The sequence below is a fragment of the Varanus komodoensis genome, unplaced genomic scaffold, assembly GCF_004798865.1.
Source record: "Varanus komodoensis strain SLA01 unplaced genomic scaffold, ASM479886v1 scaffold38, whole genome shotgun sequence".
NCBI classification, from domain to species: Eukaryota; Metazoa; Chordata; class Lepidosauria; order Squamata; family Varanidae; genus Varanus; species Varanus komodoensis.
The window spans coordinates 6,854,324-6,881,676 of NW_025335909.1; the positions used below are offsets into that span (position 1 = coordinate 6,854,324).

General features: G+C 48.8%; 1 protein-coding gene across 1 annotated transcript in view; it reads left to right on the plus strand.

Moving 5' to 3' along the window:
• PITPNM2 (phosphatidylinositol transfer protein membrane associated 2) overlaps nucleotides 1-25,257 on the plus strand; it is a 117,542-nt gene extending 92,285 nt beyond the window's left edge. The window contains exons 13-26 of the mRNA XM_044440536.1: nucleotides 278-489; nucleotides 3,124-3,299; nucleotides 3,650-3,820; nucleotides 4,489-4,638; nucleotides 10,625-10,789; nucleotides 13,602-13,811; nucleotides 14,644-14,792; nucleotides 15,544-15,660; nucleotides 16,399-16,515; nucleotides 18,013-18,161; nucleotides 19,245-19,394; nucleotides 20,045-20,228; nucleotides 22,644-22,772; nucleotides 24,163-25,257. Of these exons, the coding sequence (XP_044296471.1) occupies nucleotides 278-489; nucleotides 3,124-3,299; nucleotides 3,650-3,820; nucleotides 4,489-4,638; nucleotides 10,625-10,789; nucleotides 13,602-13,811; nucleotides 14,644-14,792; nucleotides 15,544-15,660; nucleotides 16,399-16,515; nucleotides 18,013-18,161; nucleotides 19,245-19,394; nucleotides 20,045-20,228; nucleotides 22,644-22,772; nucleotides 24,163-24,507 (2,424 nt within the window). The 3' untranslated portion in view covers nucleotides 24,508-25,257. The remainder of the gene's footprint in view (nucleotides 1-277; nucleotides 490-3,123; nucleotides 3,300-3,649; nucleotides 3,821-4,488; nucleotides 4,639-10,624; nucleotides 10,790-13,601; nucleotides 13,812-14,643; nucleotides 14,793-15,543; nucleotides 15,661-16,398; nucleotides 16,516-18,012; nucleotides 18,162-19,244; nucleotides 19,395-20,044; nucleotides 20,229-22,643; nucleotides 22,773-24,162) is intronic.
• The last annotated feature ends 2,096 nt before the right edge of the window (nucleotides 25,258-27,353 follow it).

Below are 27,353 nucleotides of genomic sequence, written 5' to 3' on the forward strand. Positions count from 1 at the left end.
AGACTTTCCTAGCCCTGCGCTCTGTCAGGGTTGTTAATAACGTGTTACACTGATCGCCAGAAGGGTAATCTTAATCACAATGGCTGGATCACTAGCCTGCCACCACACCGGGGGGGAGGGGGTCACACGCTGACATCCAGCAAGTGCAGTGGCCGCCTGGGGGTCCGCGGAGGGGCTGTGGTGGCCTTCAGTGCTTGTCTTCGAGCGGAGGGTCAGCAGGGCGATTGCCCTTTGTCCGGGGGTCTGACGCCCAGGCCTTGTGCCCTTCAAATTCCAGGACACTGACCTCTTGTCTCCTGGAATCGTTGTGAACAACAGCTGCTGCTCGGCGGGCTCCAACCTGGAGGCCAGCCGACACCTCAGCCGGAGCAACATCGACATCCCGCGCAGCGACGGAGAGGACCCCAAGAAGCCGCTGCCGCGGAAGCGGAGCGACTCCTCTACCTACGAGCTGGACAACCTCAGGCAGCACCACGCCTTCCTCTCCAGGTAGGTGTGCGCAGACGCCGCGCATCGTGTGCCGAGTGGCTTTCGGATCCGTCCCGAGATCTCCCCGCGCTTGGTAGCCCATCTTTGGAGGCTGGAAGTGTCAGAAAAAACACTGACAGTGGACCTGTCCAGGTGGAAACTCCAGTAAGAACAGTGGGAGGTTTTCAGCCAGGCGTCAAGAGCTGGCGGCACGCGAGTCGAGACATTCAATCTGGAGCTTTCGGAAGCAGTCTCTTCCCCCCACGCCCAGATGGTTTGCCCTGGGGGGCGGCTCTTTGAGTGGCAGCCGCGGAATTCCAGCAAGCAGGAATTCTGGCAAGCAGTAGAACGGAAGCCCCACTCCTTGCAAGCAGGGGCCAGTTCAGCGCCCCAGCACTGAAGCCCCTGGGGCTGCCCAGTGGGGACCGTGGCCTGGGCTTATGGAGGCCTTCGCAGCCTCTGCTCTCCCTCCACGGGCCGAGCGACGCCTGGTCACTGAGCCGCTAGGCGGGCAGATTCCAGCAGGCCCGCCCGCGCTTGTCCGGGACGGGTCTTTTCCCTGTCATTGCACGAGCAATGCGGTCTTCTTTATTTCTTTCTTTATTTTCTGATTTCTATCCTGCCTTTTCCCCACAAAGGCCTCAAGGCAGCTTACATCATCTCTCCTCCTCCATCTTATCCCCACCACAACAGCCCTGTGAGGTAGGTTGGGCTGAGAGTCCGTGACTGGCCCAGAGTCACCCAGCTGGCTCCATGGCCGAGCGGGGTCTCGAACCCAGGTCGCCCGAGTCCCAGTCCCGTGCTCTTCACCACTGCGCCACACTGGAGCTGCAAACCTCCCCGGGGAAGCCTCCATTGCTCCCCTCAGCTCTGCTTCCAGCTTCCCCTCCCCTCCGGTGTCTGCGTCACGGACATGAGCCATCAGTGATGTCTTCTGAGCCTTCCGGGCAGCATCCACAGAACCCTCACGGTTCCAGCAGCACAGTTCGAAAGACCCCGATTGAAGCACAGGGATGGGAGGGTGGCGGGGGCAACTCATGGCAGGTGTCACCAAGCAGCAGAGGCAGCGGTGGCCTGTGGACTTCCTGAACAGGAGGGCCTGGAACAAGGCAAGCCAGTTACAACACAGAGTTGAACGGGGAAACCATTGGAGGGGTGGCTCCGGCGGGTGGAAGGGTACTGCAGTCTTGTGGCTCGGCTTGCCCTCCTCTTGCCCAAAAAGCTGGTAGCTCTTCGGTCCCCGGTGAGTGGCCAGGACAAAGCGACCGACGTGTAAGGGATCACATGAGGAAAGGCTGTGCTATGTTATATATGCCACGCGTGTGTGACTTGACGGAGAGACATTTTATGCAAGCATGCAGAGATGAAGGCGCTTCTCCTGCCAATTGTGATCTTTCGATTTGTCTTTCCTCTCTTATTTCTTTTCTTTTTCTTCTCTTTTATTAACCTCTTAACACTTGTCCCAACAACTTCTTTGAGGAAGAAATAGGTAAGCACAATTCGTGGCTTTCCATAATGTAGAAAAATCTAGAACATGGGGGAGCCATATGGAAAGAAGGATTCTTAAGTGGTAAACCTGCACATGCTTACCTGGGAGCAAGCCCTGTGGAGCACAGTGGAGGTTACTTCTGACAAAAAAGACGTAGCATTGCATGTGTGTTCAGGGACACCGGACAGGGAAAGACGGCAATGCTGCATTGGACCGACTGACTTTTTGAATGCTTTGCGAGCTTTTAAACCTGCTACCATTCTTGTCTCTAACCATAACTATAGGAGCCAAAATGATTTGCAAGGTGTGCCTGGCCTGGAACAACAGAAAACAGACTTTCTCCAAAATATCTCAGCTGGAAATTTAAAAATCAGATACGATTTCAAGTGTGATAGATGTCCCCTAAAACTTTTGGCCAACTTAACTGCATAATCCTTACCTATTTTCTATTGCATTCTGTGGCTAATACAGCTGCCAATTCTGGTGTCCATATAAGCACACAAAGAGATATTTCTTAACAATATATTGAGAGATTTATATTGAGATTTATATCCTGCCTTTTTCCTACAAAGGGCTCAAGGCAGCTTACATCTTCTCTCCTCCTCCATCTTATTCCCACAACAACAACCCTGTGAGGTAGGTTGGGCTGAGAGGCTGTGACTGGCCCAAAGTCACCCAGTTGGCTCCACGGCCAAGCGGGGACTCGAACCCGGATCCTCTGAGTCCCAGTCCCGCGCTCTTAACCACTACGCCACACTGGCTCTCAATAGATGCAGACAGGATAGGGTTTTTAAAAAGGAGGGCTGGGGGACACAGAATTTCCTTGGAAATGTTGCTTTTTCCTTTTTCCAATTCCTGTTCTGCTGCTAGAAAAGATTCCACAATCAATTCAGCATTAAATACAATACTTAGCATAACGTCACCACAAAATACATCTTAACTACTGTTAGTAGTCTGCTGCTAACGTAAATGGCGCTGAAGCTCTCCAGTGCTGAAGCACCAGCCCTCCCTCCAAACGCATTTCCTTATGGGCACTTTCCAGTGCATTAAAGCTGTACGGACTGCATGCATCACTCAGCACAGCATGATGTGTCTTTATAATTGTCTGTCTAGTTGCATTGCTCTCCTTGTTCTTGCTTACAGCCCATTTCCTCCTCTCTCTCTAGTTTACATTCCAGTGCCCTGAAAAACTACCCAGGATCACGGAGGTCGAGTAGCTCCACTGCACTGGATGGCGGGCATCTTGGGAAATTCGAATTCGAGATCACGGACTTCTTCCTGTTTGGATCTCCTTTGGGGCTGGTCCTCGCATTACGGAAAACCGTCATCCCATCCCTTGACAGTAGGTTCTGGCACAGGGCAAGAGCAGTGCATGAAAGTGCTTTCTGCTTCGGAAGGGTTTGGTGGGCAAGGAAGCGAAGCTGCAAAGCTGGAACTATAGGCAGCCAGGCAGAGGTAGCATTCATAGAGCAGTGAGATGGCCTTTATTATCATTTTCCTCTCCAGGGCTGAGTTACGGGCAGGGCGAGGGGCTGAGTCCCACCAGCCCTGTTGCACCAGCAGCCAGACCCACTGGACCTAGCAAATGTAAACAGCCAGGGCTATCAGGGCTTCCTCAGTGGGATCGCAGGACTGTTGACTCCGGCCTCAGAATGACCTCTCTGTCCTTTTCCTTGCTTTGCTGCCATTTAGTCTTCCAGCTGAGACCAGCCTGCCAGCAAGTCTACAACCTGTTCCATCCTGCAGACCCTTCTGCCTCACGCTTGGAACCTCTCTTGGAAAAGAAGTTCTACATTTTGCCTCCCTTTAATGTCCCACGCTATCAGAGGTTCCCGCTTGGGGATGGCAATTCGGCCCTTCTGGGTAAGTCTCCTTTTTCCTGCTACCGAACTCCCAGCGCTGGTGGCCCAGCTCAGCCCTTTCCCAGCCACGCCGGCCAAGGCCCCGGAGAACCGCATTTCCTTGCATCTGGAAGGCACCAGCCTGGAGAATGCAGACCAAGCTTTTCCAGGGAAATACGCTTAAATGTTCCTTCCTGCAAAAGAAAACTGGGCTAGGATTTCCACTCTCCCCAGAGTATCCGGCATGTTTCGTCTAACTGTAAGTGGTAGAGGACACACAAGATGAATGTGGATAGACTGTGCCTTTTGGTCTAAGTAGGGCAGAGGCTGCCATATTTCCACATCATTGTTACCCTCCTGAAAATATTTCCCTCCATTGCTTTTCTCGGAGCCTGGAAATCGGCCTCAGCAGAAACAGCGGGTGGAAGGACTGCTTACCCAGCTCTCCGTTCTGACAGGGGAAGGTGGCTCGGTCTCCCTTCCTTCCTGCTGCCTCTCTGTTTCCAACTTCCATTGCTACCCACTTGATAAGTAGGCAGAGCTGACCACCTTCACATCTCGCCAGATTGTCCTTTTCGTTTCCTGTGTCCAGAGTTGTTTTAGAACTGCTGTAAGTCTCTGCTTCCATTCCTGTGGCCACATGCCTGTTGTTTTCTGCCCCTCTTTGTTTTCTTCCTCGCTTACTTCTAGTTGAAACAGTCCAGAGCAACCCCGTGCTCCTCGTAGAAAGCAGCCCCCTGGTTGCTCTCCAGAACCAGGAGACCTTCATGGAAACCAGTATCCCTGTTCCCATCCTGAATTGGCAAGATGTTTCCAGTAAAAATCCTGGATTTGTTGAGTGTGTGTAACCTGCCCTTCCCCTTTCCCGTATTGTCTTATGTCGTTATCCTGGGGTTGCGGTGATGCTTGATAAACACAGTCACACACGCGAGCACACACAGGCGATCCTGAACGCTTTCTCAGGCTGCTTAAAGGTTGACTTGATCCTCCCAGAGTAAGGAATAAGGGGCAGGAAGATGGCTGCTTTTAGAGGATCAAGTAAGAGGTAAAATGTATTTTGTGGCTATACAGAATCCTTAGCTACAGAGTGCGCACAGCAAACGTCAACTACAAATTAACAATTAGATAAACGGAAGGTTGCATTATGCTGGTTGATGACTAATGCAGCAACCTGAGAGTAGAATTCTTCCCCCACCCATTGAAGAAGATTTGTGTGCCCCTCAGAAGTTTGCCCTTCAGCATTTTTAACATTACATGGTTCCTGGGCACCCACTGGCTAGATGCACCTACCATGACTTGTTTTTTAAAGAAGCGACATCTTTTTCCTTCCTCATGCATCATAATTCTGCAAGGCACAAATTGTAGGAAAGGTGATAGCAGCTGATCCAGGAACTGTTAATTCCCAAACCAATAACAGAAAGGGATTGAGGTACAGAAAAGACATGTCTGTTTTCTCTGGCACTGCAGGCTGGAAAATGAGTCAGCCAATTGCCGAGTCATCCGTTTTTATTTATTTCTTTATTTGCTTTAATTTGTCGCCCCAAAAGGCTGCTCTTCATTCTGCTTCCATGGAGCAGTGCCCCTTGCTTGGAGTTGGCCACTTGGGTTTACCTGCCCGGATAGGAAATATTCATCACAAAACACCTAAGCTTGTGCCTTTGTACTCAGCTGTTCACTCCAAGTGGGTCGAACAGCAGCGCCCAGAATGGTAGTTTGTGCATTTATGGTTAATGTTTCCCCTGAGTATCCTGGAACTCGGGCAAGGGAAGAATCTGTGATGGTAGGCAGAGGCAGTTTGCGGACTGGTTCTTTCTGACTTTGGTCTAAATGCCTCAGGGGCTGACTGTGTGCCCCCCGCTGTCCAAGATGCCATTGTCTGCCTTGTGATCCGTAAAAATTCCAGCCACCTGGACAGCAAGGCCCTGCTTATATCCTGCCGAAGGGCTCTCCTGGGATAGGTGGCGTAGGTGGGGATGAAGTCGCCCCACATCTGTTAGAAAGCACAGAGAAGTGCCAGCAATCTGCCTTTTAAAGATTGCTGGTTTCCTCTTACACCCTTTATTTAACCCTATTGGTTTTTTAAAATAAGGTTAGTGTTAACAGCCATCCAATATTGCTTGTGAACATACCCTTTGAAGTCAACACCCATACCGTGCCCGGCAGTGTCAACATTCCCCCGTCCCCCATCATTTCTCAACAATTAGGACTAATTACCAACAGAGTCCTTTGCATATTTGTTTCAAAGGCTCCTCAGCCCGTAACTTTTTCATTTGCACGATGAAGGAACAAAACCACTTCATAAATCTCCCAAGAGTGTCATTGTGCGATTCTACACAAGCCTGCTTGGCGATAACCTCGTTTTGCTCAACGGGATTTGCTCTTCATCTTGGATGTCAGCCTCCGGAAGTGTGCTGAAGAACCGGCCATCTCCTATACTGTTAGGACGATTGTGAGCTTGCATTACATCCCTTTTGCAGTTGCGAAGCCCCATCTGGGTCTTCATGGGGTCTTAAAAATACACCCCTTAAATGATAAGGCAGCAGCTGCTCGTGTGAAGCTCCGTGTGTGCAGTGGAGCCTTTCCATGATCACCGGAGTGACCCTTGTAGAGGCTTCCGTGTGTCCCTAAATACGCTTAGTATCTGATTTAGGCTGGACTTACTATTATTTGGAGTTTTTGTATGCCGTCCCATTTGCATAAGCCTTGGGACGACTTCCATACAATAAACAAACATAAAAATAGAATACATAAAATCTAGATTCACCCTGGCTGTAGAATTAAAACCAATAAATAGTATTACGAGTTGTTAAAATATTGTTTAAATAAATGCAAATAGCATCCTTGGTTTGTATGGGAAAGCTTTCAAGACCTTGGTTTGTGCACCGGCTGCTGCTGCTGCTGCTGCTGCTGCTGCTGCTCTGCATGGCTGAATTACTTTTCCAGTTGTCCATGGGGAAGGCACTTTAAGACGGTGGTTGACTTGGGAAGGAAATCGGAGCAGGTCATCCCTTCTTCCCTCTTCCATTCCAACTGTGCAAAACAGCTGGGCGTGTGGGGGGGAAGGTGATGAGCTCTGACACAGCCCTCAAGTTGAAAAGGAAGTGCAATCGGTCACTGACCCCCACCTCACAGTGAATTTTAACCCCCTCTTTTTCTTGGACGGATGACCGTTGTTCCATAGCGTTCATCGGGTTTCATTGCCTTCACACTGCCCTGCATTTTGTCCTTGCTTTTGTGGAGGGCGCTGGGTAAACGTAGAGCAAACAGAATGAAAAGCGGATGGAGTCGTCACGCTGCCGTGGTGTGGATTTCCCTGCCGCTTCATTGGTAGCTACTGGCGTGTGTGGAGAAGCACCGAAAGCAGGGATGTCTCGCCTTATCAGTTAATGAACTGCTTCTCCAGAACTCACTTGCTTGAGACGGCACTGCAAGCTCGGAAGGCAATCCGTCTTGTGCGTCTTCCCGTCCTTTGCTCTGCTCTGGGTCTGCACACCGACTTCCCATCGATCGATCGGGGCTCTGCGCTCACACTCTCCCTTTTATCAGAGCACAGCAGCTTCTCTCTGAAATGCCTCCTTCTCTGCGGAGGTTCACAGTGTGAACAAGGACCGGCGACACAGCTCGGCACAGCACAAGAGGCAGCGCTGCAGCCGGGGAAACTCAGCGGATCAAAGCACGCTTTGCTTGAGCACAGGCGGCCTCCGAGGAGAGGGGCAGACGCCTCGGAGTGCTTTTTCCTTGCGGAAGAGCAGCTCTTGCTTTACGTAGTACATGTGCTTAAATATTGGGATATCAAAACACACACATATGAAATACCATTTAGTCTTTCAAGGGCAGCAGCTGTGAGACAGCTTACTGAGGGGCAAGGCAAAGAGATTCTATTAAGCTAATTAAAATGCTTCCATCCAGATTAATTAGACCAGCCATATCTAAAAGACATTTTGAATTCTCGGAAGGGTAGCTCTGTTAGTCTTTGACTACAAAAACAACGGCCTTGTGACAGTTGAAAGACTACAAGAATTCATAATGGTGTGAACTTTTCTGCTCTCTCAGGTGCGTGAAGTGTTACCTTGAGTGACGGGGGTTTACAGTTCCCCCAGAAGCACCTGTGTGCACATCTGTACCATTTTTGCATGTCCTTGGTGATACTGATAAACTGTTCAGAGGAGCTGATGCTATCATAAAGCTGTTGGCCTAATGGGCTGAAAGCACCTTTTAAAGGTGTGTTTTCCAACCAAGATGCTGTCCCAGAATTTAGTTTTTTGCTTTATTTTAATGTTGCACAGAGAAGAGCACATTCTATCGTTTGTCAGCAAAGCCACAGCTACAAAATAATAGCATTAGACCAGAAATAGGCCATTAAACATCCATGGACTGTGTCCGGGTAGCCCAAGCTTTTCCTTGCAACTCAGGTTGAGCAGTCCTCCATTCTGTTCCTTTATTGTTCTGTAGAAGTGCTCTGCTCCACGTTTTCTTTCTCTAAATTCTGGATTTCTGAACATTTGCTATGAAATTAGAGCGTGTGAATATTTAACTCCAGGCATCTGGTGCAAGGGATGCCCTGTGGACCTCCAGAATTGCCAGGTGGACAACAGATCAATTCTTCTTCCCAGGCTGAGAAAAAAAGATAAAACTTCTGGCCACGGATTTTATGAAGTTCCTCTCTCCCACTGTTGCAGAGAGGTTCTAAAACATACACACACCCTGCTTTTTTGGAAGACAGGGTGGGGGTGAAGAGGCTTCAGGCAGGCAGAAAGTTTGTTCTCATGGCAAAGGCAGGATGGATCTGTAGAATGACTGGGGAAGGCAGCGTTTAGGCTTTCAAACCAGCCGAGGGCCACAAAGCCACCAAGAAGCGCTCCTCACTTCGGACACTGGGATGTTCACAGTACTACCTGTTGAACCTTAATAACTTCCTCGCCATTCTACTGGTAGAACCCAGCCCTTCCTGCAACTTCAATTTTCTTTTGCTCAGGTGCCCTTCCCCCATTTCACATTTTCGGTGCACGCATACAGAAGTGCAGACAAGCAGTCGCTCATTGTATGAATAGCGATGTCAATATTGATTTTAAGCACATTATTAACATAGAGGGAATAAAAAGGCATGCAGAGAACTGAAAAACCTAAGAGCAGAGGCAAAATGAGACTGGACAGTGGGTGTTTTTGCTGCTTTTTAAAATCACAAAAGAAAAACCCAAAGATGCATTTATTTCAGTCTGCCTTTTGGTTGAATTGTATTGTATTTTTGAAAAAATCTTTAGCTGTTGATGGGTTTTTTAAATTGCATTTTCATGTGTTTGAGAGTCTTGTAAGCCTCCCTGGAGGACAGCATGCTCCTGAAAGGCAGGTTGAGAATACTTAAAATAAATAAATGCCCAGTGGTGTGTACAAAATTGGACAATAAATGGAAAAAATGGATCAATCCCACTTCAAAAGCAAGATGAGCTGATTCAGAATCTGAAATCCAGTAAGAACATGGATGAGGGGAATTCCGAGCCGATCCCACTTGCAGGCCCTGCTTCCTTGCAGAAAGCAAAAGACACCCGTCTTTCCCCATCTGTATATCCCGGCCAGCACGGCCCCTGGAAGTTTTCCATCCTTCCCCTTATTAAGGGACGCTGCTGCACCAGGGTATGTTCTAGGACAGTGATGGCAAACCTTCCAGAGTCCAAGTGCCCGAACTGCAACCCAAAACCCACTTATTTATCGCAAAGTGCCAACACTGCAAATAAACCTGAATACTGAGGTTTTCGTTTAGAAAAAAACAAATAAATATGATGCTGCAGATTGCCAGGGGGACAGCACAACATTAAAAAAATCTCAGTCTCTTAATTAGAACATCTTTTGCTAAATCTTAGATATTAAATTTCAATTTTTCATAAGAAAACTCAAAGCTAAAATCTTGTGTTAATAGAAACAAATGTATTAAAACGCACTTCCAGTCCAAGCAAATATATATATATATATATATATATATATGCTTGGCAGTGCACTGACCGGCCATGCGAAAGCTCGGACGAGTTGTGGCTAATGTGTCGCAGCTTGTGATGTCATCGCCTGGCGCCACTACTTTCCGAGCATGTGCATGGCCCCTATGTGCACTGTTATCCGATGCTCGGCTGCTGGGGCGATGCTGGGGTGACTTGGCTCGCGTGCCGACAGGGAGGGCTCTGTGTGCCGGCTGTGGCACGCGTGCCGGAGGTTCGCCACCACTGCTCTAGGCCTAAATGCACATGAAGACTGGCTTGATCTCATGAGGTGGGCGCTATTTCCACTGCACATTGTGAACTGAGAATATGCCCTCAGTCCTCGCAGCTGTGGTTTGCAAGGAAGATCTGCAGTGCCAGTCAAATGATCTTCTGTGGACACTTGTCCCTCACGGCTGACTGAAGAACCCCTGGGAAGCTTCTAAGGAGTCCCCAGGATTTCCTGGAACACAGTTTGAAAGTCATCGCTTTTACGCAGGCATTGCAAATTGGTGTTCATCCATCCAAGCATTGATCAGGGGCGTTTCCTCCTGAGCCAATTCTTTTGCTTCCATCCTTTGGGACATGGCTACAGAGCTGCTGATCTCGATTGTGTTGATGCTTCTGCTGGTGCTTGATCGTGTTTTGTGTTCCAAGCTCCATCAAAACTCTTCTCCCCCCACCCCCCGCCCCACCCCACCCCGCCATCAGCTTTGGAAGTTTTCATTTGGCGCCTGTGCAGTGGTCTTCTGCCGTTTGTGTGTGGGTTGATTTGATGTCCTTTTTTCATCGTGCTTGTCTCACTGTGCTCGGCGTCTGTTTGGTCTAATCTTCTCGATTTACCTGTTTGGTCTCCATAGCAGATGTTGTTCAGTCTCATGGTGGCGTCTTCGTGGAAAGCGTGTCTCCTTCTGCTCCCATTTCAGCCCCCCAGTTCAGGGGCTTCCGGCGGGCCAGTGAAGTCAGCATTGCTAGCCAGGTCTCAGGAATGGCAGACAGTTACACAGCTTCCAACATAGCCAACAGTAAGTGTTCCTCCTCACGCACACCTCACATGTGTGAGTTCCTTCTCCAAGGCTCTGAACAGCTGTCAAGGATGGATTGATGTATGGTCCCAGAGGATCAAATAAAATTGTGATCTGTATGACTCTACACCGTCACTTATTCCCAGCCTTAGAAGTGCTTTAAATAAACTTTGCTGATTGTACGTAGCCAAATCATGGGTGGATAATTCCTGAAGCAGATTTACATCGATATAGGAACAGTTGTAATGGTGCCCCCAGACTTCAGGCTGACTCAAAAATTAAAATCAAACTGCCAGCGAAAAATCCCAGCAGCTAATGTAAGATTTTATAATCTATATCTGGTTGCTTCATTACTCTTAACTGGGAGATAAGATTCTTAACCTCAGTTTCTGAAACTGGCAGCCTTCCGGGTAAATTTTCTGGAGTAGCTAATGGTTGAGTAACCTCAGTTTTGAGGTCAAAAAAAGAGTGATCGAGACCTGGATGAACGCAAACATGCTGTTTTGTGGTCCTGTGTGGTCAGGTACTTTGTTGAAATTCTGGGGTTATTATTCCTAGGTTGTTAACCTAATGGACAAGCGTTCTCGTTGGGCTAGCAGAAGTGGAGAGGCTGGTGGGGGTGGGGGCCCTTCTGGGAGGTCACAGCCTTTAAAAGCTGGTCCCACTTCAGTCCTTGGCATTTTTGGGTGCTTCCAAGCATTCTGAGCTTCTCATGCACTCGCTAGTTGTCGTTCTAGTCTGTAGCAATCTTGGTAGGTAGGTAGGTATGTGCCCTGTGTGTGTGTGTGTGTGTGTGTGTGTGTGTGTGTGTGTGTGTGAAGAGCAAGTCTTTTGCTTCCATTTACCACCATTAAAATATACTGGGCTGAATCCAGCTTCCCCACCTGCATCTCCGTTATGATGTATTACCTTATAATTTTGCCAGGAGTAATATAAGCTGCAGGGGAGTTTCTCTTTGCTCGATGGTAACTTTCCTTCCTGTCTAGGAAGGAAGCTGCGTGCAGAGTTTGTCGTGCTAGATTCATCCTTGAGCAGGAATGGTGAAATCCCGGGTGCCTAGAAAGATCTGATAGTGGTGGCTAAGAAGGTTTACAATGATCCACCCTTGCCTTTAACTTTGAAAACGGCTCTTAGAAAGTCGACTCTGGACCATATCAGGGACTGGCTAGGGAAGAATGGATTTTATTTTTCAGTTTCTCATTTTTCCAGTCTTAGGTCTGTATTGTCCTGTTTGTTCCTCAGTTTGCACATTTGTAAAAGTGTGTAAGACGTACACAATCATGTTTGTGTGCTTCTAACAGATTTGAATGTAATTTTGCCCAATATATGCGATTTCTCCAATATACTGCTTTTTTGTGTGTCACTTTCACTTAATGTATGGGTTTTGGTGCACCATTTTCCTAATGTAGATATTAGGAAAACTTCATTTTAAAATTGAGAAAAACAAGACTACTAAAGGATATCCGAGTTCCGCTTCACGTCGCTGCCCCTTCCTTAACATGGCTACTAGCCTGCTTCCTAGCCTCTCCCGTTCTTGAGCTCAGAGGTAGGAAGAAGCTGGGAAGGACCACAGCCTGAGCTACCACCAGCAGGAATAAGCCATCCCGGACTAAGCGAACCAATGGCTGCCCTCCAAGTATTTGGGACTTCAGTGGCCATCAGTCCCAGACAGCATGCTCAGTGGCCAGCAGGGCTGGGAGTCGAAGTCGAAAATATCCGGAGGGTACCTGGTTGTGTACTTTGCAGGCTGTTGTAGGCTTCGGATTTGAAGAACATTTTCTGCTCCTCTCTCCAAGTGTGATTCACAGCCGGGGCAGAACAGGTGCTCCAGCGCACCTGTTCGAGTAGGTATGAGCTGACCGGCGTCCTCTGGGAAATGACACTCTCCAGATGTTTGATTTTATCCCTTGTGTCATGTCTGCCCCTGAGCTTGGTGACTTGGAAACCACCCGCTCCCCACAGCTCTGCCCCATGATTTTGACCCTCCCACTCCTGGGCAGAAGCAGCCCCCGGGCCTTTCCCGCTCATTTCAGCTCGGCTGATGCGATTATCGATTATCGCTGCCCCAAGCATGTTGCTGAGGGTTCATCCTGTTGCAGAGCAGCTCTGTGCTCTCCCCATAGAAAGATGTTCTTGTGCACTCAGATGGGAAAATACCTGCTACTGTAGCAATCCATCAGTCATCTGTCTTCAGCACATGCCTTCCCCAGCCATAAGGACTAGAAACTTGTCCTCCAGGCTCTAAAAAGCAGGTGTGTTGGGTATGGCAGTCTGGAGTAACCCGGCAAGGAAGTGGAGATGGGTAGTCTCCATCCGCTTCTGCTTGAAGTCTTGCTCATATTGAAGCTGTATAGGTGGAGGTGGCAGGCAACCTGTTGGCCCTCTGAGTCAGCTGCTCTCTTCCGAGCTGGAAACTGCAGTAGCGCTCTTTGGACGTGAACAACAGAGAGCAGGCCATTAGCTCCCTCTTCTGTAAGCTGCCATAATGGAGCAGCAAATACCTCCCCTGCTTCGCACTGAAATAGTCACTGGCTGAAGTCCCTCTTGGCAGCATATGGAGAGGGCCTGTTTCCCCCTCGCTTGCCTGACTTGGTTCATTTGATGTTACTTGCAAAAAATAACAGATATTCTCAGCCCTAAGAGAACAGACCGTATGCAAAAGATATTTGTAATTCTTAAACATCTAAATGATTTTGTTCTTAACCCCAGTCCATAGCCCTAATGCATTAAATGTTGTGTATGCATGACTGTGTTTGTTTTAACAAGGATGTATTTTGTTTTTGTTTTCTTTTTTAAACTGTGTTCCTTTTAGAAAACAAAAACCATCTCTGCCAGTCCAGGGGGTTTAGCCTGCTAGCTCTGCTTGCCCTCCCGCACAAGTCCCCCACCCAACCCTCGCCCAAAAGGCATAGGGCATCCAAACCCGAAAAGTCCCAGAAACCTTTAGGAAGAAGGCTTGGGAGATCCTCCCTTTGGGAAGTGGATTCCATTCTACAGATTCCAGACCTCGACATCACTAAAGGTATTCTGGAGAGAGACAAGGGGAAGAAGAAGTACCAATTCCTCACTAACCGGCTCTGCCACCATCTCCAGAATCAATCCACCTGCTTTCGATGACGGCACTTCTCAATCTTTGAGCACAACTGCAAAATAATAATAAAATTTAAAAACGCTGCTACGTATTTCTCAGTCTTGGGTGTCTGGTTTAACAAACACTTTTCTCTTTGCTTTGAAGATTAACCTTCACACCACTAATAGCCAGCTGCAAGTGTTAAATACACCCTGATTCATTTTAACCTTTTGCATGTTGCTACGATTTCTTTGAGGTATGGGATTATTCGTGATTGTCCTATTCGGAGAATCCCAGCGTTGGAAATTTGATTTGACAGGAAAGAAAAGGTCGGAGTACCTGCATGTAGGAAATGATCTTTGTCTAACTGAAATAGTCGCCGTGTATCTTGTGAAAGTACAGCTAACGTCAATGTGTTCTGAAAAATATAGCAGAAGTCAATATATTCAAAAAGTACAGCTAGCTGTCTGTGTACATCAGATTTCTGGAAACAAGCGCTTTGATTTTCATGCCAACCCAGTCCGGGCGTCAGTTTGAACCGTAAGAACCCAGCAAAATGTGGCCTTGTTGGGTATTTTAATCAGTTTTGTTTATGATACTATTCTCTGAGGTGGACCTAAGCTGTTTTTAAGCATTGGCATGACCACGCAGAGAAAGTCTGATACATTCATTGGAAAAGCCACAGACTGGAAACAAGGGTGTTTTGTTTTAATGCTTGGTACTCTTATTTCTCCTAAAAAGAAGCCAACGATTTGGGGTTTGCCTTCTTCTGTCTCGTTCTCAGTTGCTTCCAAATGGTGGGGAACCAAAAGGATAGACTACGCACTCTACTGCCCAGACGCCCTGACTGCCTTCCCCACAGTAGCTCTGCCTCATCTCTTCCACGCAAGCTATTGGGAATCGACAGACGTGGTTTCTCTCTTGCTCAGACAGGTCAGTCCGGCGCAACTTGGAACAAGCAGAGTCCTGTGGTGGTTATTCTATGAGACGGGGGCGATGGCATTTCTGTGCCACGAGCTTAGCTTTTCCTCTGTATACACTGAGAAGATACTTAGGTCTCATGACCTGGCTCCTGACTCTTCCACTCCCTTCAGTCCAGTCTCTTGCTCGAAGGATCCTGGCAACCTGCACTCGGGAATCTTTTCAGAAAATAAGAGGAAAAGGGGGAAATGCTCTAGGAGCAGGCTGCTCGGTCCGTGATGTCGAAGCTGGAGCATGCTTTGAAGCAGGCAGGAGACTGCAAGCACCCTTCCCTAAGACACTGGAGGGACTGCAGAATTCAGCTTGTAGGGTATGCGCAATAGAGACCTTGCCTAGAACATTTTTCATTTTTATAGGGAAGTGCTGGACAAGGTTTGTAGATATGGGGGCTGCACTTTTTGCAACCTCCTTATTAAAAATATAAATTGCATATGCTTCAAAAATCGTTTTAAGGTGAATACCCGTTAAGATGGAGGAAGCTGACAGCGGCATTCCATTTTGCAGAAGCCTCACAGGTACCTGGCTCTTTCGGGAGCTGGGCCCACAGTCAGGGAGAAGAACTGTGGTGACTGCAATTGATGATGTTTTATGTTATTTATTTAAAATATTTCTTGGCCTCCTATCCAGGCAGAAGCCATGCTTCAGCTGAAGTTCCTATCTTGCACTTTCTATAGAAATCACTGGCCATGTTGTTTCTCCACAGGTGATGAGACATGAGAATTCCAGTATTCTAGAGCTGGATGGGAAAGAGGTCTCGGTCTTCACACCTTCCAAGCCGAGGGAGAAGTGGCTTCGCAAGAGGACCCATGTTAAGCTAAGGGTGAGCACAGAGCTTCCTTTTTTGTTTTTAAGTTCTTCAAATACCACAAAAGCATTATAAAAATCAGCATTGTACATCCAACAAGGAAAAATGGTGGTCTGTGATGCCTTTTCTTTTAATTGCATTTCTTCATTTTGCAGCAACACAAAGACATGGCAAGCGTCAGCATTATAAACCAACACATGAAAAGTGGCCTTTGTTTTAAATGGTTCAATTTTTCATCATCGGACAAAACAAAGGGATCATAAAACAACACTAGACAGTGTATTTGAAGGCTAAACATAATGGCTTTCACTTTCTGAAGGAGTTGTCTTAATGTAACACCAACAAAAGTATGACAAAACCGAAAGGAGAGTGGGAGAGTTCCAGGTCATAAATGGATGTTGAGAGCTAAACGTGGGCTCTTGTGACATCCTGGCATCTGGTATCATACAGATGTGTTTGTATGCAGCTCCCACGGTCCCTGGTCATTGGCCTTGCTGGAGAACACCAGGTTCCAAGCTCTTCCAAGTTCTCGATTTCTACCAGACCTAAAATCCTAAGGATTTCAGCCTGTGTGGGAAAGGAAGGGCATGTTCAGGAGCAAAAGGCTCTGCCCTTAAAGACAGCCCAGAAATGCTTTTAGATGGACAGACAAAATAATAACACCACGCAACAATGCAGCTATTGTTTCTTTTAGGTTGGTAAATGGCCGTCTGACTTGCAGAAATGTCAAAGCTGTTTTCCTTTCTTTGGCAGAATGTCACAGCCAATCACCGAGTAAATGATGCCATTGCCAATGAAGATGGTCCACAGGTGTTAACGGGGAGGTTTATGTACGGCCCACTAGACATGGTCACACTCACAGGGGAAAAGGTATGATTTGGTCCAGGTCTAATCTGAATGCTTTTAGATGGACAGACAAAATAATAACACCACGCAACAATGCAGCTATTGTTTCTTTTAGGTTGGTAAATGGCCGTCTGACTTGCAGAAATGTCAAAGCTGTTTTCCTTTCTTTGGCAGAATGTCACAGCCAATCACCGAGTAAATGATGCCATTGCCAATGAAGATGGTCCACAGGTGTTAACGGGGAGGTTTATGTACGGCCCACTAGACATGGTCACACTCACAGGGGAAAAGGTATGATTTGGTCCAGGTCTAATCTGATACTCTTAAACGGGGGGGGGGGGGGGATAAACATTTCACTGTATATTTCTACAGTATTTTCCATGTTGTAGAAGAAACTTGTGTTATAGTTGCAGCTAATGCCTAGGTCAACTGAGATTCAAATGTGCTAAATGTTTGTTTGAAACTAATTAGCTGGTCAACATTACGGAGTTAATCAGTGGACTGAAACCAGGTGTAACTCAGGCAACACCCATTTTTCATACAAACATCGTTCCTAGAAATGGAGCTGTTCAGTCCATAGGAACCAATGAACATTATGAATAGCATCTTAAAAAACACAAGAACATTTTGCCATAGAGAAACTTAATATGTAAGCCTGGCTCTTAAAGTTGTGTTCTCTCTCGTTCACTAGGCAACAGCACTTGTGGTATTTCTGAGAACAAGCTAATAATTATTATTACAAGGCTTGTCGCTTATTCCCTTTTCTTCCCTTTTATTTCCTATGCTCGGGCCAGAATCAAATATCCTAATCCTCTTTCTTTTAGGAATGTGAGACATTGATTAGGAATGTCCTTATTATATGGCCACATTATCACCTTTCTACAGTACGTTTCACAGGAATGATAGCATCTATATTTTTCTTGATCTGCTTTATTTAAATCCTGCTTTTTGGGTAGCGTAGTGGGAGAGTGTTTAGAGAAAGAGGAGATCACAGTATGTACCACTGTCAGTGTAATCTCCAGAATATCCTTAGCGAAAGGTACTTCTCCTTGCCACAGTCTAAACATCAAAAGTAGGGGAGCAATGAGAAAATGGCTTCCGCCACATCAGGCAATTATGACTGACTTTCAGAGACGGCCTTCCCTACCTAGAGCTTTCCAGATGTGCTCCCATCATCCCCAGCCAGCACAGCTAGTTGTGAGCAGGTGACGATGGAATTTATAACCCTGCATATCTGGAGGACATTAAGTTGGGGAAGGCTATTCCGATATCTCAGGTATCGAAAGCCTTTTCCAGTCGTAAGCCTGAGGTCCTTTGAAATGAAGGGTCCAGGGTGGAACCTGGGGATTTCTGTGTCGAAGGGATGCGCTCTCAGCCGAACTATGGGATCTTCTGTGGGAGCAGAGCAGACGATCCACTGTGGAATCCCTTAAAGCCTTGCAATCGGAAAGGGCGTGCGTGGCTAGGCCGGTGATGCCCTTCTGTCCTGACTTCTTCCCACATACCTGCCTTGTCCAACAGGTGGACATTCACATAATGACGCAGCCCCCATCAGGAGAATGGGTTTACTTCGACACGGAGGTCACCAACAGCAGCGGCAGGATTTCCTATGCGGTCCCTGAGAACAGGAGGCTGGGGATTGGAGTGTATCCTGTGAAGATGGTGGTCAGGTGAGCTGCTGCGGAAGGCCTCCTGCTGTGCACGGCGCTTGGGCACAGCTCCAGCCAGAGTGGTCGAGGGCAAGAGCAGTGGCCAGTCAGAGCCACAAAATGTGGACGTGGCCTGGCCGGCGAGAGCAAGGCCGGGTTCAAGAGAGCCAGCACCTCTGCTAACGCACGACTGAACACGAGAAAGCCCCTCGAGGAGGCTCTGCCCCGGGATGGAGCAACCGCTCTGAGGGAAAGGTGGCTGACGCTTCTCTCGTTCCCCCGTTCCGTTTCCTTCCTCGCCTGCCGCCGTTCGCCTCCTTAGGGTAAACATATGGGTACATTAAAGAAACGAACCATTATCCTGAATATAAATTGCAGCTGCAGAAGACCGCAGTGGGTCAAAGCCCCCCTCCCAGCCCCTGTGCTGAGGTCCCGGCTGGAGGTCCTGTGCTTGCTCCAGATTGAAAGGGGGAAGCTGTCAAGAGCAGCGAGTGGTGGGTGGTCACAGACGGGAATCCGCAGGGAGCAAAGTTGACCTGCAGGCGTGAGGTACAGCGTTTACCTCCGTTTGTGGCTCCCAGAAGTTTACTAAGAGCAACATCAAAAGCTTTTGCCCCCAGAAACAGCCTGCTGATGAGAAGAAAGCAGGGTGGGGAAACCAGGAATGGTTTTGTGAGTGGAAACGGTCTGTGCACTGTTTTGACCCTGTATGAAAATTTTGGTCTGAGCCACGGCCTTCGTTCTCCTGTGTGCTTGTCTACACTTAGCCATGATTTTGTGCTTGATTCCAGTCCCTGAACTTCTAAATAAAAGCCAGGTAGATCCCAGACGCCTGTGGCCTGCTCGCCCTGGCTGGATGGAACACTTGGACCGATTTGGCAGTATTCTTCTTGTGTTCTGTTAGCAAAAATAGAACCGCCCTTTTTGTTTTGCGAGGCAAAAGAAATTCTGTCAGCAACATCTTGCTGCACACATTTTGTTATCCAAGGAATTTACATCCAGTCTTTCTCCTTTGAAACAGGTGCCAAAATTGCTAACAAAACCAGGTTTTCTCTCTTACTAGGCTCCAACAAGCCCAGTATTTTGTTCTCGCCTTTCTTTTAGGGGTGACCATACATACGCTGACAGCTACATCACGGTTCTGCCCAGAGGGACGGAATTTGTGGTGTTCAGCATCGACGGCTCCTTCGCGGCCAGCGTGTCGATCATGGGCAGCGACCCCAAAGTTAGAGCTGGAGCGGTCGACGTAGTACGGTACGAGCGCTGCGGAAATGTTTTGTGCTGGAGAGTGCAGGGTCCCACAGTTTAGATGGGGGGGCCCTTTCTCTCTGCCGCTTCCACCGTCGTTGGGATTTCAGTTGATTGACTCTAGTCTCCTGACATGGAGTTTTAGAAACATAGAAACAGAGTAGGTTTCTTAAAACCTTGAGTGAGTGAGTGAGTGAGTGAGTGAGAAGGGACCTCCTGAGGCATCTAGTCTGACCCCTGGTTCCAGCCAGCTCTGCTCATGACATGCCTATCATGTGCATATCCAGCCTATCCTTGAACACCCTCCCCAGTGGGGCTTCAGCCCCCTCCCGTGGCAGCCCATTTCATGCCCCTGGGGTCCTAACCATCAGGAAGAACTTCCTGGCATCCACCCTAAATCTTGGTGCCCTGAGCTCTGTTGCAATGGAGCGCACCTTGCCCTCCACTGCAGGGGAAAAAGAGTCATGAGCCACCTCTGCGTGGCATCCCCTCACATACCTGTATGTTGCTAACAGGTCCCCTCTGAGACTCCTCCTCTGGAAAGTGGATCTCTCGAGTCCTAGTCCAACAGTTGCCCCAATCCATCCCACCAGCGCTCATACCTTCTTCTTCCTGTTCCTCCCCCGCTTTTTTTGTCCGTCTCTCCCGCTTCCCAGGCACTGGCAAGACCTTGGCTACCTCATTATCTATGTCACAGGCCGCCCCGATATGCAGAAGCAGCGGGTGGTGGCGTGGCTGGCACAGCACAACTTCCCCCACGGGATTGTCTCTTTCTGCGACGGGCTGGTTCATGACCCGCTGCGGCACAAGGCCAACTTCCTGAAGTCCCTCATCACGGACGTAAGTGGGGGGCGGGGGGGCGGGGGAATGCGCAGTGCCCGATTGCAGCCAGAGAGCTGGGGGACTCTCGGCAGGAGCAGGTAGAACTGCCCAAAGGCACAGGGTCCTGTGCATCCGGCTCGGGTCGCAATGCCAAGGGGAAGCATCTCTGAGTAGCTGCTTGATGTGAATGTGCAGCTGGCCCATCTCCAGGCTGAAGGCCTGTGTTTGTGGGGAGAGAAAAGCAGGATTCTGCAGCACGGACATCAAAATTATAAGACCGAGCACATTTCGCTCTCTTGCTCCAGAAGCGTTATTGATATCACGAGAAATCAACAGGCAGAAACCCACGTGCCCTGCTAAAGCCACCTGGAATGAAAGGCTTGAGCGGCTGGCTCCTGATTGTGAAGAATTATGTCCCTCATAAAAACTGGCCACAAATGCTTCTTTTTTCCTTGCTTTCCTGCTTTTCTAATAAAGGTGTTGCAACACCGCAAGGCTCCCTGCGACACTAGAGCGCTTGTGCCTTTCATCACCTTGACAGTTACAGGCAAGCCCGGTGAGGAGGCCAAAGGTCCAGACAGAGAATCAAAGGGAAAGCAGCTGACACATTTCAGCTTGGCAGAGGCTGACGCTAAGTGGGGAGTGGTACTTCTGTATTCTCCGAGGGGGCTGTAAGCTCCGGAGAGCGCAAAGAAGGCGCCAGAAGCTGCAAAACCACATGCCTCTGACTCCATTCCTGGAACCTTCTTCCGAAAAGGCTTTCCGGTTTCATTTCAGAGGCTTTTCAGTCGGGCAGTCATGTCCCGCTCTGCAAGAGAAACTTGATTTAGCTCTTGCAATTCGGTTCTTCATAGTATGTGCTTCAGAAGAATGGACGTCTCAGGGTTATGATGGGCTTGCATTTAACCGGTGATCACTTTGTGAGGTTTATCCATGGGGCACTCACAACTTTACAACTTGCCCGACAGGCCAAATGATTGACTCCACTGTTGGATCCTTCCTCACACTTCAAAACAGCTGCTCTGATCTGATTTTAATGGAGAAATGCTTTCAGGTCAAGGGGGGGCGGGTAGCTTCAGAAGAGGTCTCGTCTCCACCTCTTTCAGGAGGCATGGACCACCCCGTCTCCTAAGGAAGAATTTATCACCTCCCTGGGCCAGTCCGTTGTTCCTTCCTTGCTGACTTCTATAAACCAAGAGGAGCAAGGTGCAGGGCCCAAATGATCGCACAAACTTGGTCAAACACGTCGTCAGCATCCTTGAGCTGTACCAACTGAAACTCATACAATAGAACTGGACCGGGCCATACTCTGCGTCTCTCAACAGATTCAACAATTTTAACTCTGGAGCCTTAAGTCCCAGCAGATACAAGGGATGTTTTTTTTCCTGTAGTCCTGTAGGAAATAATTTACATCAGGCCTAAGAGGTTCTTAGGACCAGCACACAGTATGCCCCAGATTAGCTAGGTTGCTAGTTGCAACACGCAGGGGTGATATGATTCCATATGATCCTGTTTTATGCCTCCAAAACCAATTTGTGTCATAGCTGGGCATTCATGCGATGATGCTTCCATCAAGAAAATGGGTTTACTTTGACTTGACGGTCAGCAACAGCAGTGGCAGGATTTCTTAAGTGATTCCCAAGATCTCAGCCAAGATAGATAAATAGATAAATTGATATTTCAGTTTGTATGTCTCCACAGTAGCCTATCTCTGGGTTCTCTTGCTTCGCTTTCTTTCGCTTCGGCTGTGGGAAGAGGGTGGCATCCACAGCGATGACCCCAAGCATATGGACTTCCCTTGAAGGATTTGAGGGAATTAGCGCGTCACAACCAAGTCCTATCGGAAGTAACAGGACTTTAGTGCCACTAATATTTGACTGTGCTGCGCCCATAGCTTAGCATGGCTTAGTCAGGAAAACAAAGAGGTTTGTGATGCTTTTTGCACATCTAATGATGTATTAGTTCCCCAAGCTATTCCTGTTAATTGGTTGCCTGTGACATTTTGAGGAGGGGTGCCTGAGCATCCCCCGGCTCACCTGCAAAGGGCCTGTGGTCCGAGCATGCTCCAAGCGGACGCCTGCACATTCGCCAGGCGTCTGCAGTGACCGCTGGCGTGGCCCCCCTCCTGTGCCCAAAGACAACGCAAACCCAGCTTGGCATGACTACCTTGCCTTCCTCCTCCTCCAAAGCAGTTGCTGGGCAGCCTTGGAGCGGCAGGCTGAAGGCCGACCCTGCTTGTGGGCATTCAGGAAGGGTTCTCCTCTCTACCGGCAGCAAGTGCCGCCAACACCCCCCATGTGAACGTTCCAGCTTCGGCACAACGTCCCCAGGTGTCATATGGGGCACCGCCCTTGTTCCAAAACTGAGGCGGCAGCGCAGTGTCCTTTTTGTTCTGGCTGACGGGATTGCTTCTCTTCCCCGCCTCCTCTGCAGCTCGACATGAGGATCCACGCAGCCTACGGATCGACTAAGGATATCTCAGTGTACACCTCCATCAGCTTGCCCCCCGCACAGATCTACATCGTCGGGAGGCCAACCAAGAAGTTACAGAATCATTGCCAGGTAACAGTGCCAGCAGATTTTGGGGTGCAGAGTCCTTTGCCGGGTGCGAGAGGGATCCCTGATGGAGCTTGTCACTGCAGGCATTGTGTGTCCCAGCCCTGCTGCTGTGTAGCGTCTCTTCCAGCGACTCGGAGGAGGGGTAACGTTTTGTAGCCCCCACCACCTGGGACTTGTTTTAACTTTCAAGCGCCAGTTTCTCAGCATGGGGAGCAGGGGTCAAATACTAGCAGGAAGTGAAGCCAGGAAAGAGTTTCTGACCCAGGCAGGGGTGGATCTCTAGAAAGGCCAGGCCAGCAGCCCGGCCGTCTTGGGACAAGAGGCGCAAGAACCGCAAGGTTCATGAGAAGCAGCAGCCTTACCTAGGCCTTACCTGGCTTTCAAAACCTGAACAAGACGTCTGGGCAAGTCGATGTAAGTTTTTGCTATGTTTTGCAATATGCTTTGAGCACCTTGTATTTTGGTAATGCGTCTTTTGATTTGCTAACCCAAGTTAGAATGATGGGGCCACTGGGCTCCGGATACGTATATTTTGCGAACTGTGTCAACCGATGTGGAAGGGCCGTTTAGTGAATAGCATCATTATGGTTAGGGAAGACAGCTGTTCATGCAGGTCAATTTTGGGGGGACGCAGATGGCTGTCTCCCAGGTGTCTCTGCCAAGAAGCCAGCTGTTTGTGTTGCTCTGTTGAGTGCTGAGAAGGATTTGGACGCTGCCCTGTTACTTCTCCCCGTTTCTGAACAGGTGTGGGGTTGGAGTGAAATTCCCTTGATGCTTGGCAGAGAAATACAGATGACCGGTTTACCAATAGGTTATGTCAGGGCCAGACCTTCCCTGCTCTCTCAGGCAGAACTGTGCTGTGTGCTGCCAGTTCACTCTTCAGCCCTGGAATTCTGTGATAGAGGATCACGGTATAATCTGGAGTCTCCACTGTGGTGCCTGTGGGAACCGCTCTGCTCCAGGACTCCTCCCTTGGTGCTCAGTAATGTTTGTTTCTTATTCAAGCTTTTTAAAATCATTTGTTTACCTGGGTTGCCTGGCGTACCTTGGCATCCTTGATTTGGGCTCAAGAGTTTGTTTAGAATCCACCTCTGCCTTGTACTTAAGTTCCTGGATAAGCTGCTTTTCTTGCAGCCTCACTAACTATTCTTCCAGGGAAATGAGTGTCTTGTCACCAGCCACGCCTAACAGGTCTTCCGAAAAGGCAAGCCTCCCCCGCTGCAGCCTGAGACGCCCCCAGACAGCTTGGAGACCCCTGAATAGCCAGCCATCTGCATCCGCCCTCCCTCACACCAGAAACGGCACCTGTGAAATCAGCATGGGAGCGAAGCGCAGTTTTAAACCGTGAATGCTTTTCAGAATAAGCGTTCTGACTTTTCTTTTTGATTTGCAGTTCATCACAGAGGGGTATGCAGCCCACCTTGCCCAGCTGGAATACGCTCACCGCTCCCGGCCGGCCAAGAACACCACCCGGATGGCCCTTCGGAAGGGCAGCTTTGGGCTCCCGGGCCAGGCGGAATTCCTGCGCAAGAGGAACCACCTGCTGCGCACCATCTCGTCCCAGCCCGCGGGAGCCGGCGGGAGCACCAGCCACAGGCCGGAGCGAACGCAGAGCCAGTCGGAGAGCGACCGGGAGAGGGACAGGGAGCGCAGCGAGCGCAGCATGAGCCTCGCCACGGGGTGCTGGGGGCGCAGCGCGGCCTCCAGACTCGAACCGGGGGCCCTGGGGCAGAAGTAGAGCCGGCCAGGTTGCTACGGCAGGCAGCTGCAGATGCCAGTGGCGGAAGCAGGAGGAGGGAGGCACCAAGGAGGCCTGCTGCGTGGGACGAGGGGCAAACATGGTGCTACTCATTGCCAGCGACGCGGCAGTCTTTTTGCCGGGGGCAACTGAGGGATTCTCTTTCCACACGAGTCACGCAGGCCTCGAGAACAAGGGTGCTAGGTTTGCGGAGCACTACCGGACGGGAAGAACAAAGGGGCGCCGGAGAGGCGAGGGAGAGGATCAACGGCCTCCGGGTGCAGCTCCTTCCTGCCCACCCCCTTTTCTTATCCAGGTCTAGCGATTGTACATATGTGCCTCCTCAGCTTCTTAGCCATCAGTCAGAGATGCAACTGGGGGGTGGCGTGGGGGGAGGCCCAGGTGCCCGTGGGGGCAGAATCGGTTGAGTTCGAGGGGTGTTCGCTCGGGTCTGTTCCGTTACCTGGATGGACAGAAGCTGCCGCATGTCGCCACTTTATAGGAAAATTAATTGCTCTGTTTGTGGAGTCTGGAAACTATGGGAGGAAGTGGGACAGGCCCAGGGAGCTGGGAACGGATCTGCATTTGGGTACAGAGCAGCTGTGTCCACGGATTCTTTGTGATGGCCATTCAAAGCCATTGGTAATATAGGCATGGAATTAGTTGAGCAATTCATTTGGACTAGTTACCATTTTCTTTTTTAAAACAAATCAAAGCCGATTTTTTATGCAGGCTTTTGGAAGTGCGGGGGGGGGGGGTTGTATTAACTCAAAAAGGGCGTGAGTGATGTGGAAGTCTGCCCCCGGCGGATGAGCTGGTGGGGTGCGGAGGGAATTTCAGCCGTTTTCCAGATATTACAATATAGTCCGAAGCACCTGGGACACATAAGGTGCTATATTTGCCCAGCCTAAAAAAAGCGAAGTCCAAATTCTTTCCTCCCTCCTCCTCTCCGAACATTTTGTTTCTGCCTATTATCCCTTAGAAAAGATTCATTCCTTCTTCCCAACTTTGATAACAGCTTTTGACAGAGGTTGTAAACTTGCTTTCTTTTTAACTGTAGTGATGCAACTGTAAAACCTCATTGTTTTAATTTGTTTTGCACTGATAACTTTTAGAAAGGAGGCCTATTACTATTTTATAACGCTACACCTTCTCAGTTTAGAGAGCACGACAGTTAAGTGTTGCTGAGCCAGAGTATATCTACCCAAACACACACACAACACACACACATGAACTGTCTTTTCCATTAGCAGTTCCAGGAGATAAAAGAAACAAGTATATTAGCTGATGGACCCAAACTGTTCAGATTTACTGGGGAATGCGTTTGTTGTTGTTCTTGTTTTAAGAGTAACGGTATATCTGTAGCTTCTCTTTGTACAGGTTTGGTGGATTTGATGCAAATAAGAAAGGGTCTCTGAGGAGCGGAGGATCTGAGGGATCTGCTCTTTTAAAGGACACTTGCGTTATAGCGTTCTCCGTTAGCCATTTTGGAATAGGAGTGGCAGCACAATGGAAGCGGTTAGGGTGCCCACAGGAAAGGGACTGCACCTTCTCCCCAGCCGTCACCACACCCCACTGTCCACCTCGCGCTGTCGCCAAAGGCCGTTCCTGCCAGAGCTAGGTTAGCCCAAGATAAAGCGACAGCCATTCTCCAAATGTTACAGTTGCCCTTTCCTGACTAGAGCTTCTGACACCTTGATATTTGCACAGGTATCTTCCTGGCTGTAGTGTGTCCGTCCGTCCTCCCCTCTCTGACCATTTGTACCACTTTCTACTTTACGAGCTACCTGTAAAGTGATTTCTTTTCTAGATTTGACTGCTTTGTTTCCTTCTTCTCTTTTTCGATACCAAGACTCGCAGCACTGTGAATGCAGCCTGTTTCAAGCCAGAGTGAGACTTTGTCGGCTCATCCAGATGTTTTTTTTTTTTAAAGCGAACACTCGGTCACTGGTTGGGTTTGGACACAGAATTTAAAATGGTGTGCTTTTAATGATGAGATGCTCTTAAAGGGGTTAATTTATTCATCCTTGAAAACTGATACTCTTCTGAAATGAAGCTTGTGACATCCGGCAGAACTCAACGGTTTAGTTAGCCATACTGCACGACTCTAAGCCACTTGTCTCGAGCAAAGTCAACAAGAAGACCCCAGCAGGTTTTTACTACTTAAAAGAAAAAAAAAACTTGGCTTCCCTTTCTGTGCATTCAGCCTAGTTCTTTGAGGAAAATATACATTGCAAATTCAGAGAGGGTGGGGTTGTCCACATGGATTGCTCGATATAATAGTTCACGTGACCATGCAAGAGTCGTTCCGCTCTGCAAAAGTTACCCTTTGTGGCAAAAGAGGCCAAACAGCCACAGTCTGTCTTTGGCCTTGAAAACAACCACTAATTCAACTTTACTTTCCATTAGAGACCACGAACCAAGGTGTGGCATGTATATTTTCCAAGCATCACATGACAGATTTGGTGTTTCCTTTTCTATTATGTATGTGTGTGTACACAGTGTAAAGCAACAGACGATGTAAATCCAGGGGAGGCAATGGATATATATGCAGTGAAAGTAATTTATGTAACAGAAGTACGTGTGGAGGGGAAGAACCCTTCCATGCTGATTCGTATTTCAAAGTCTACCTTTCCCCCCTCACCCCTTTGAGGCATTACGGACCAAGTCTAAAGTAATTGTCAGAAGATGCGTTATCTAAAGAGGGAAGCAGCAGTGGAACATTCCATGAATGAGGCAAGTTGATGGCACAGCGAAAGCCTCGTCAGGAAGCACTTGGGTTTAGTACCTTCCTGTGCCATTGCAATAATACTGGGCGATGTGAGCGCACAGTGATAGAAAAGACG